Raw genomic sequence first — 12,198 nt, 5'->3', positions numbered from 1 at the left:
AGCAATGAATAACAAAGACTCAAATCACAATAACATTCAAAAGGATAAGAGAAGAAAAAAGAATCAAGTAATGCTTGGGTTGAATAATTCTTTAAGAAAATAATGATACGTGGGAGGTGTCAAGATGAGTCCAAATAAAAGCAATCTATCTAATTCATCTAAATTTTTTTAATAGGACTAAAGATAATTTGAATTAGATTTAATCTCAAGTGTATTCAAACCTTAATCCATTTTTAAAGAATCTTCAATTTTAACCCGTTATAAATTTTTTATTTACATTAGCGAAATGTATGTTCTCATATAAAAGGTATGAATTTCTATTTATTTTATATTTTCTAGGATTTATCTATCCATTTGTAACTTATTTTTGTTATTTTTTTGAATTGAAATTTAAATTGCGATTATAAAAATTAAATTATAATATGTTATAATTATTGAAATTAAGTAGATTGAATTAAGCAGTCATGACACAATTCAATTTTTAGCCCATTTGAATTCAATTTATTTGAATCCAATGTAAATTTATATTAATTATAATCCTTATTCATTTTAATATTTCTAATTTTAACTCAACCACCCATTTAACGACCAAGTACAAATGAGAGAAACACAACAAAATCAAAAGCAAAATTTGAAGTGAACAACACACCAAAAACGAGGATTCGAAGAAGTTCACAAAAGTGGTCATCAACACACAAACCCCTCCCCCATCCACCCACCCACCGAAGTACTATCATTTTTCTTTTACATGATTATTATTGGTGTGAAATCACAATCTTGACATTTTAACCAAAAGTGATGAACTAGATTGGTCAATCAATAAAAGTTCTTTTAAATAGAAGTAGAAATAAAAAAAAAATTATTGGAAAGAAGTTGAAAGTTTTTTGCTTTTTAAAAAAAGCAGCGAAATCAAAAAATTATTTGTCTCAAGACTACAATATTCTTTTCATATATACATATTTATCAATATATTTTTTATTAATTAATTAACATATTTCATAAGCTTGGTTAAATTTCATTTAAGAATTTTATTTTCTATTTTTATATAATAAATTTTATAATATATTTTATGGTTATATATTATTTTACGTATTAGTTTGTAGAATTAGAAAAAAGTAACAACAATATTTTTACAAAACTAGAAAAAAGAAAGAAAAATAACAATTAAAGATTCTAGCCTCCTAAAAAGATATAATATTGATTGAGAATTTAAACTTGTAAATTTTAATTTTAAAAAATAAAATTTAATTAATTTTTTTGATAGATTTTACAAACTCAAACATATATGATATAATACTCTAACTTGAAAAATAAAATAACAAGATATTATAATATATATATTTTAATGTTGAAATTTGAAAAATTGAAGTTTTGAAAATTATGATTTTTATAATTTAAAATAATATTTGAACATGCATTTTAGTTGGAACAAATTTGAAATTTGGTAAGTATGTGTTTAAAATATTTGAAGTTCAATTTTTTTCAAAATAATATTTTTAAAATCTAGGGTCAAATACTACATACTAGTAAAGTATTTTTTTTTTCAAAAACAAAAATAGAAATGGAGAGAATATTATCCTTATATTTGACAAGGCATAATCGAAACCGTACTCTATCCATTATCCAAATATCTGTTCCGTTTTATTCTGGTCCGGATCTATTTCAAAACGAATCAATTTGAACCGTTGGATTATGATAAAGCAAATTGTACCTTCTAAAAAGATTATAATATTCCCAAATTTGATCCACCTGTCGCTTTGTCTCTCGCCTTTTTCCCCTTTACGTCAATCTTGAAATTTCCATTAACAAGATAAACTAAGAACAGAAGAAAGAAAAGGAGAATAACCCTTTTTCAGATTTCCAGTTTCTTCATCAGGGTCGATTGCAAATTTTGTGTCTCTTTTGGGTTTTTTTTTTATTTTTTATGTTGAGGTGTTTGTTTGAGAATTTGAGATAATTTCAAAAGGAAAGCCATGACGAAATTGATGAGCAAAGGTTTTATGTTTCCTTCGTCTTCTGATTGTGGTGAAATTTATCATCATCGTCGTCTTAATCTACCTGGGATCTGTTCTTTTCCCAATAAATCGGTCAATCTTTCTTGTCTTCCTTCGTTGAACCTTTCATCTTCTTGTTTGCCAAGAACCGATTTTTATGGTCGTAGATTGGTTATAAATGAAGGCGTATCCAAGTTCAACCGAAGAAATTCCCAAGTTGTTGATATCACTGCTCAGGTTTGTTTCTTTTTTGTTTTCGAGGGTTTGTGGTTGAAGATCTTGAATATGAGTAGTTTTGGATCATATTTGTTTTCATGATTTTGGGGTCAAATCAAACTTTGTTGAATATTGTTCATTTGCCTGATATTGGTTTAGGTCATTTTTGCTGTATGATGATATGTTTTCCTAAATGGATGCCTTTGTTCAATTTTCTCAACTTGTTTTCTGTGTGCTTACAGATGAGTATTGGAATCAGGAAAGCACAGAAATGGTGGGAGAAAGGGGTTCAACCTAACATGAAAGAGGTGAACAGTGCACAAGAACTTGTTGACTCTCTTTTGAGTGCAGGGGACAAATTAGTTGTTGTTGATTTCTTTTCCCCTGGCTGTGGAGGTTGTAAAGCTCTTCACCCCAAGGTAGAAAAAACTCCTTTTCTTGTTTAAGAATGTTTTTGAATGTCAATATAAGATCTGTAAACTGTATTTGTATTAGTTTTGAACTGACTTTATTGAATTGGTAAATACAGTTGTGTCAGCTGGCAGAGATGAATCCAGATGTGCATTTTTTACAGGTGAACTATGAGGAACACAAGTCGATGTGTTACTCTCTTAATGTACATGTTCTCCCATTTTTCCGTTTCTATAGAGGAGCTGAAGGCCGTGTTTGCAGCTTTAGCTGTACCAATGCCACGGTTAGTTCTTTATGCACCTATTACCTGCTTTTTCTACAGCTCTGCCATAGCAATTTATCGTGTTTCTGGATAAGAATGTTGATGATGGATTCCAATAGCTGTCAATGCTTTCTTCGAATTCAGTGAAAGTCATTGGATCTCGCTTTTCTTGTCTAGGTCTGTCCTTAAGTTTTATCCACAATTAACACTTTCAATTGATAGATCTTCTCCTTGATGTCTTCAAGATACTAGTCTTGAATCTTGATCTTCTTAGAAATGTGAAGCAGTGATTTGATATACCGAGCTAGATTCTCTGCGAATGTTATAACATCAATGCTATTTTTGGCTGTGCATTCATTTTGTTGTATTTGTCATCTTTGTTTGAAACTGTAGTCTAATATCAGTGTTGCATACTATGTAACAGATCAAAAAATTCAAAGATGCACTGGCGAAGTATGGTACAGATCGTTGCACCCTTGGGCCGCCTAAAGGGCTGGAGGAGAAAGAGCTACTAGCACTGGCAGCTAACAAGGATCTCTCCTTTAATTACACTCCAAAAACAGAAGAAGCACCCGTCCTTGTTACCTCACAAAAGGAAGTTCAGGATACAACTCCTCCAAATATAGAGTCCCCTCTACCACTTCCTCTTCCTCTCCCCATTACGTCAACTAGCTCACAGACTGCCAAACGGGATACAGAGAAAGAAGCATATGCTACTTCTGGTAGATGATTTTAAAATTTGTGGTAAATGATGTTGAAGAGGTTATATCTGTACAGCTATATATATTATGCTTTGTTGTGTTATAAGACGATTGCAGTCTGGAGGAACTTAAATATTAGTATAGGGAAATGTGAAATATTTACTGGCTACTGCTGGGTATAATCTGGTCTTGTACATATTTAATGTGGAAGCTCTGGTATATATGTGAAGCCTGAGCGATAGCGAGAGTCCACTCTTCCCTTTTACTTGGCTTCTCCTTTTTTAATTGGAGTAAGTCGAAATGGTTCTCTGATATTAGTAAGATGTTTGTACTGGTTTTTGATCTCTTTGTTATTGAGTAATGATAATATGATTGTCTTTTTTATTCTCCTGTTTCTGACCGTGTTTAGCTTCAATACAATTTCATGGCTCCAATGACATTGTTTTTCATTCCATGGAGTCTATACAAAAGACTGTTAAAGAATCTAAAGTCACAAATCATATAGTTTTGGAGGGGGATGAAGAAGATGTAGCACATGTTATAACTTAGGTATCTAAATAAGCAGACATATCTCCCAAATCAAGTAGGAAAACATCAGGGAAAGGCAAGAAGAATGGTAACTGTTAAGTGATATGAAGCTTCATCAATGGAGAACTATACAAGAGTTCCCATGGAGAAAAGAGGAGAGCTCTAGAGAGAAAGAGATAATATTATTTCGACTCAAAATGAACTGTATAGCTTTACATCATTTATACACACAACTTTCTTTTTAACTAACTTGCTTAATAACTAAGGGACCGTTTGGTTATTGGTTCGAGTTATGCAGGGTTTAGTTATGTAGGATTTAGTTATGTAGGTATTGGTTATGTGGTATTAGTTAGTTATGCAAAGATTACCATTCATGAATTATTAGCTATTGAATATTGAATTTGTTGTAAAATAATATATTATTATTTACAACAAATGAGCAAGCAAATAATATAAATTCTCCCTATTTTTGAATAAAAGTAAAGAAAAAAGAATTCTCCATTTATACTTAAATGAGAATTATGTTTATTTTTTTGCTATTTTATTTTATTTATTTTTCAACTCAAACGAGCACTTTAAATTAATTTCTTGATTTATCGAAACCACAAATAAATTCTAAACGAAAATAATCCAAAAGACAACTACTCTTACTCCTCCAGTTTCCATTGAAGCACCACCGCCACCTTCTCTTGAAGAGCAATCACTGTAGTAATCACCTATTTAATATTTTTTGCAACTTACTTAAAAAAAAAAAAATCCAATATTGCTATGCTAATAATCTATATAGTTAGGTAATGTTCTCAATAAAAAGACATAAAAATAAATCAATAGGGGTAAATGTGTAATTTATTATTTTAATGCATGTATAATAATACTCACATAACTTATTTCACTTTTTATCCCACATAACTTATACATAGATTTCCTCATGAGTTATGTTGGTATTAATTACGTAGGACTACAAAAAAGCACAACCAAACACCGAATAAAATTAATACATTAATAATTTTTACGAAAAAGGGTCAAAATTGCCCCTGAACTATGCGAAATAGATCACTTATACCCTCCATTACATTTTGGGATCAAAAATACCCCGCAGTTATCCCAAGAGACCACAAATACCCTCAAGAGTTAACACCCCAATTTTTTAGTGACGTGGCAAGCCACATGGGACTAATCCCTCCACCTAAGCATTGCCAACTAAGATTCACTACAAAAGAACTTGACTTTTAGTCCACAAAATCCCAAAATATTGCCACTAAAGGTTATGAGTGATTTTTAGTGGTGACTAATGCTCCAACAATCATTCGCTAGTAAAACCTATTTTTTCAACAAAAAAATATGATAATTAATTTTCGATTGCGACCTAATTTTCTAAAATAAATAACTTGCAATAGTCATATTAAAAACATCCAATATTATTACGAAAAATAATCAAAATTACTTCTCGATTCAAATCTCCTACTATATATATATATATATATAATGCATCATTGTACATTTTATACATTTACATATGACATAAAAATAAAACATATAGTGTCTTCAAACTCCTACTTAATCGATATCATATTTGGTTTTTTAAACAATGAAGAAAAAAACACAAACTTAGAATTTAATGTTAAAAACTTTTAGTGACGATTTTTTGGGCTTTTGTGGCGACTGTTGTTGCCGCTAAAGGTCTAGTTCTTTTGTAGTGAATCCTAGTTGGCAACGCTTAGGTGGAAGGATTAGTCCCACGTGGCTTGCCACGTCAACAAATTTTTGGGGTGTTAACTCTTTAGGGTATTTGTGGTCTCTTAGGATAACAGCAGGGGCATTTTTTATCCCAAAATGTAACGAAGAGTATAAATGGTCTATTTCATATAGTTCGGGGGCAATTTTGACCCTTTTCCGTAATTTTTATACCATATTTAGAATCCTACCAACCAAACATGGTATAGATTAGGTTGACTTTTCTACCTAAGACAAAACTTCTACCAAACAAAGTAAAACTGATACAATTTTTTATACAGGAATAAAATGTAAGTTATACAGTAACCAAACGGGCCTAACTTTATTTAATAAACTAACTGCTTAGCTGTAGCCAGCTGGCATTCTTAACAACTAATATATATATATATATATATATTGACACTCCCCTCAAGCTCAGCAGTATGTCTGCTAATTGTAAATCAGTCCTTGCGTGTTCGGTTTGAATTACCCCTTCTTCTATCTTTTTCTTGACGAAATGACAATCTATTTCTATGTTATATATTGGGTTAGCCACTATTTGTATTGTTATTTTGCAGTCACTATACATCTTCACAGGCAGCTTTAATTCCCAATTCAATTATGTGAACAACCCCACTAACCACACCATTTCTGCAGTTGCACTAGCCATACTTTTAGACTCTACAGAGCTTCTGAAAATTGTGTTATGCTTCTTGGCTTTCCAAGATATCAATGAATTTCCTATCTTTACTACTCCCTCCGTTCCATTTTATGTGACAACATTTCCTTTTTGGTCAGTCCCAAAAAGAATGTCACTTTCCTTATATGGTAAGTATTTAAAGGTGCAATTCCTCTTTTACCCTTGTTGGTCCCACTTAATCTTAAAATAATACTCCAATACATTTATGAGGAGAGAGAAAAGTGAGTGTACTTTTTAAAGGGCAATTTGGTAAACATTTCAAAGTTTTCATTTATTTCTTAAACTCCGTGCCCGGTCAAATGTTGCCACATAAAATGGGACGGAGGGAGTACAAAATTAGCAACAAATTTATTTTTTTTGTCATAGGACAAGTAGCCCGATTTGTATCACAATGCACAATTAGTTATTTCGATACCTCAAATGATAAAAGAATCCCTAAACTAGGAGCACTTTTAAGGTATCTCACCACCCTTAATATTGCCTCCGTGTGGTATTTCTCGGGCATGTGCATGAACTGATTGAGGATATGTACTGCATAGGTTATGCATAAGCTATGCCATGCCTTGTCATTGTAATATAGCAACTTCCTCACTAGCTTTTTATAGCTTGTTGGATCTTGTAGTAAACCATATGTACCGCTTCTTACCTCTGCGTTTCCATCATATAACACATTGGTGAGCCTTGAATTAGCTTCAAGAGGTGCGCTGACAAGTTTGGATCATGCAAAACCAAGATAAGAGATATAAATCCAAAGTAAATTTCCTTTGATATACTGAGATACCCTTATTTCTAGCAATTTCAAGACTAAAAGGAAATACTTCAATTCCACAGGTCCTTGATCTTGAAATGTGTCTGAAGAAGGCGTTTGGTGTTCAATACTATAGAAGAAGAAGATCCAATAATTAAGAGATCATCTACATAAACAAGGATGATCACAATGTGGCCACTAGAATTCTTGGTGAACAGGGAGTAGTCATGATGACTTTGGACAAAGCCAAAACTTAAGAGTTCCTTTGAAAATTTCAAATTTCACTGTTTGGATGCCTGTTTAAGGCCATATAGGAATTTATGAAGTTTGCAAACCTTGGAGGGCTCCCCTTCTCTTAAAAAGCCAGGAGGTCCATCTGATGGAGTTCCTAATTCAGCATGGCAATAATAGCAAGAATTGATCTAATTGTAATAATTTTTACAACTGCTGAAATAATCTCCTGATAATCCAACCCTTCCTGTTGTGTATATCTAGCCTAGCCTTGTACCTTTCCACTTTCCTTTCTACATTATACTTCACCTTAAAGACCCACCTACAGTCAATAGCCTTTTTATTAGTAGGCATATCAACCAAACACCAAGTTTGTTATAGGTGAGAACTTGAAGTTCCAACTTCATGACAGCTAACAATTGTGTGTCCTTCATTACTTCAATATGACATGTAGGCTCTTTAATTGCTGAATAATTGCATATAGAATGGTAATATAATGTAGCTAGCTAAGGATACATAGGACATATAATCAGATAAGGGATATAGACAAACAAGCATTGGATCTAGATTCTGTATTAGAAGGTAGAGATGTATGGACAAAATTATGCAACCAATTCGGAGGCTTGGGCACTCTTTTGGTCCTCCTGGGTTCCAGAGGTTCTGGTGGAGGTACTACTATATGAGGTGAACCTGGAGGTTTTAGTCCAGCATCATGTGAAGCAACTTCCCCTGCTATGTCCAAATTTAAAAGAGAATTAGTGTTTGAAATTATGATGCTATGGAGATTTGATACCTCCAAATGACAGTCAGTCAGTAGATGAATCTGAGCCAGAAATTGTTTGGAAAGGAAAGACACATTCCTTAAATACAACATCTCCATTAACAAACAATTGCTTCCTGTCAATGCCGTAAAGAAGGTAACCTTGTCGTGTGCTAGAATAGCCCAAATGAACTGCCTTCTCAGCCCCGGGCCCAAACTTGTCACCAGTATCCTTGGTGATAGTTGCATAACATAAGCTACCTAGAACTCTTAGGTATTGTATATTTGGCTCTCTTCCATAGAAAACTTCAAAAGGTTATTTGTTTAGCAAGGTCATGGAAGGTATTCTATTGATGAAATATACTGCATTCTGAACATATAACCCCCAGAATATCAAGGGTATGTGACCTTGGAATCTAAGAGATCTTTCCACCTTAAGAATTTGTCTATGTTTTCTTTCAACCACCCATTTTGCTGGGGTGTGTGAACACATGAGCTCTGATGAAAAACTCCTACAGACTTGAATAAATCTTTACAGTATGCATTAAAAAATTTAGTTTCATTGTCACTTCTGAAAACTTTGACAAATAGCAAGCTGATTTTTATTAGCAACAAGAACTTTTTTTATCATAATATTAACATCACTCTTGAGTTTCAATAAGAACAACCAAGTCATCCTACTACAATCATCTACTAAAGTAAGAAAAAATATATTCTCATCATGTGTGGGAGTTTTGTAAGTACCTCAAACATCTCCATGGACTAAATCAAAAGATTACTAGCTCTACTGACATTAACTGGGAAAGAAAGTCGTGTTTGCTTTGCAAGTGGAAAAATAGAACAAGGGAAGTTTCTATTAGCACTTCTTGTTGATTTTATGATGGACATTTATTGTAGAGCTCTACTGGGAATATTTCCAATCCTCTTGTGCCATAGCTTTGCATCAGGTTTGGTGACAACAATTGAAGCTAAAGCTGAGGCACAATGCTCTCACACCTTGTAATCTCAATAGTATAACTCTCATTCTAATTACCAATCCCTCTCTCCTTCACAATTAAAAGATCCTGCATCAAACAGAAGTTAGGGGAAAATGTCATATAATATATAAGTTCCCTTGTCAACTTGGAAACAGATAGAAGATTGTGTTTAAAATCTGAAACACACAATACATTTTGTATATCTCCTTAAAATAGCCTACAACTACCAATATGTATGATGAGAACTTTAGTCTCATTAGGAAAGTATACCTTTGATGTTGTTGTTCACAAGCAGTGTACAAAATAGCTAGGCCTGATGCCATGTGGTGTGTTTCCCATGTATCCACTATTCACCTATTCAACACTTCATTAACATTAAAGGCTGTAATAGTACTTATTGTGTTGGTTGTAGCTGCAGTTGTTCCCTCATTTGCATTCTCCTTGTCGAGCATTTGTACAAGATGGTTGTATTGGGTAGGTGTGAGCATTGGTTGTCCTCCCCTGCATGGTTTCCAGGCTGCATTCCCATAAAACCTTGATTTAAAGGGTCATTGTTGTGTTGAACATGTGAACAGTAGGATAATGTCTCAAGTGTTCCTGGTAAACCCCCATGTCCATAACTTGCATTCCCCTATAGATGTTGGTGAATATTATTGGTAGGTTTTTGATCTTGTGGTCTGGTGTACAGTGGCGGATCCAGGATTTAGAGTCCGTGGGTGCCAAATAGACTTATCGATTAAATTAATTTTATATTTGATTGAATTATTCGTCTTTTTGATATATATCATAAATCAATCAATAAACTATAAATAATAAGATATTACACTTTTATTGAGTATTTAATCAAATAAAAGAAAAGTCAAAAGAGTAATAATGTAATTAATTTAATTTAAGTCGATAACAATTATAAAAATTAAAAAAAAAATTGTGCCAGCTATTTTTCCTTAAAAAAACGTGCTTGGAGCTTTTTTTTTTTTCCTTAAAAAACGTATGCAACAAATTTCTCAAAAAAATAGGTACAAATGGGATTCAAACCCGCAACATCAGCCTTCTAAAGTTGCCCTCCTACCGTGGCACCACAAGCCAATTTTGTTCTGTGGGTGGCACGCTTTATATTTATATAAATATTATATGTATATACCTATGTATATATAGAGTTTCCGTCGAAGTTCGGGGGTGGCGTGGCACCCCCATTGCCCTTCATAGATCCGCCACTGCTGGTGTAGGATGAATTTTGGCAATAATGCCTGGCATGCCTTCTAATTTCTGTCCCTTCCGGTTAGCAGGATAACCAACAAGTCGATAAACATCCCTCTTAACATGGCCTTGCAGTTTGCAAAAATCACAGCGTTCGTTGGAATTGGGATTATTGGAGTTGTTTTTTTGAACTTCTGGTGTGACCCCCTCGCACTCCATAAGGTTGTAATATCATTCCTTCCACAATATAATTAGGGACACATCTACCATTTTTTTTCTTTCATCCTCCTCAACAATCAGGGCATAAGCTTTATTGAGCGTGGGGTCAGAAATCTTCATGAGAATTTGACATCTTTCTTGGTCATATGAATCACTTAATCCACTAAGAAATTGGTGTAGACAGAGCTGTTGAAGGTGTTCGACATTCTCTTTCACCTTTGGACAAAAAAAATTTGGTGATGGAACCATAACATCAAACTCACCCATAGTTCATGTAGCTTGGTGATGTAATCAGATACAAAGTTTGTCCCTTGACAAATCATTGCAATCTCTCTAAGTAATTGGAAAATTCGCATGCGATTAACTTTATCAAACCTCTCCTTCAAATCCCTCCACACAAGATAAGCATTGGATTCATACACTATACCCTTTAGAAGATTCGGTGCAACTATATTCATGATCCAGGATAGAACAAGGCATTGCAAGTTTCCCAATGTTCATGATGTTAATCCATGTGAAGTGAAGTTAGGTTTTTTGTCAAGCTTCATAAGCTTCAAGATCCCTTGTGTGTTGTGTTGTGTTACCCTCTTCTAGTTGACTCAATACATGATTTATACCTTTGAGAGCATTTTTCTCTTCTAGTTGGAGTAATTCGAGTTTGTTCTTTTTCAGTCATGTCTGAAATAGAAACAAGAAAATAATAAGAATGGTTGTACCACTCAGTGTGACAACATATGCCCACTATTATTTGTAGAAGACAAAAATTATTTAAGAAACTTAATGACTAAACAAATTTATCAAGACCAAATAATTCTTTTATCTAAACCATAATATATATACTCAAATATCAATATATGGTTGTGAAAAATAAATAAATATAAAGTCTACAACCCAAAAGATTTTGACCAGATTCAAAAAATATATATTTAATTATATAAATTTCACATGTCTTGATAAGATTTTTTTAAAAAAAATTTCAATCCATTGTACAAGTACAATATTACTCCCTTAAGTAAATAGGAATGAATGTCATATCAAATGACAAATTAAATATTTAAATAACTATTAATATCTAGTAACAAGAAGGTAAATCACATTTTCCATAAAAGTTTAAGGCTCCCTATAGTACTATAATAAATATATATGTACTTGTTTTCATATTCTAAAAGGATATTGTATTTAAAGCATTTTACTTTTCCTTTGACTTTTTCCCGTAAAGAAAGTGCAAGAACCCAACTATAAAATAAATAAATTAAAATGTGCAAGATCATTTAATATACACAATACTCCTTTTCACTTCACACCTCTATTCAAATTCAACTTTTCATCTTATTTCTAGATATAAAAAAATTCCCAAAAGAACGAGAAAAAGTAACTTCACTACCAGAAGAGAAGAACGATGGAAAAAATTCAACATTTTTCTTCTTTTCTATCCAAAACAGTTCAAACAATAATAATTTTTTATCACCTTTTCTTTTCCCAACTCAAAAAAACAAATTTCATTTATAGAAAGACGAAATTGAAGAATCGAAAGTATGTTC

The 12,198-nt window shown here is 32.7% G+C and overlaps 1 protein-coding gene across 1 annotated transcript; it reads left to right on the top strand.

Annotated features, from left to right (window-relative positions):
* Positions 1-1,725: 1,725 nt before the first annotated feature.
* Positions 1,726-3,968, top strand: LOC125861784 (thioredoxin-like 1-1, chloroplastic). Its single transcript, XM_049541648.1, has 4 exons — positions 1,726-2,231; positions 2,453-2,629; positions 2,740-2,904; positions 3,308-3,968. The coding sequence occupies exons 1-4, from the start codon at positions 1,974-1,976 to the stop codon at positions 3,611-3,613; spliced, it is 906 nt and encodes a 301-aa protein (XP_049397605.1). The 5' UTR covers positions 1,726-1,973; the 3' UTR covers positions 3,614-3,968.
* The last annotated feature ends 8,230 nt before the right edge of the window (positions 3,969-12,198 follow it).

The sequence above is a fragment of the Solanum stenotomum genome, chromosome 4 (genome assembly GCF_019186545.1).
Source record: "Solanum stenotomum isolate F172 chromosome 4, ASM1918654v1, whole genome shotgun sequence".
Taxonomy (NCBI): domain Eukaryota; kingdom Viridiplantae; phylum Streptophyta; class Magnoliopsida; order Solanales; family Solanaceae; genus Solanum; species Solanum stenotomum.
This window is presented reverse-complemented; position numbering and strand designations above follow the sequence as displayed.

Bases quoted from the DNA above. Each gene is read 5' to 3' on its own strand.
- LOC125861784 (XM_049541648.1), top strand. From the start codon at position 1,974: ATGACGAAATTGATGAGCAAAGGTTTTATGTTTCCTTCGTCTTCTGAT. The intron at 2,232-2,452 runs GTTTGTTTCTTT...GTGTGCTTACAG, and splicing joins TTGTTGATATCACTGCTCAG to ATGAGTATTGGAATCAGGAA. The intron at 2,630-2,739 runs GTAGAAAAAACT...TGGTAAATACAG, and splicing joins GTAAAGCTCTTCACCCCAAG to TTGTGTCAGCTGGCAGAGAT.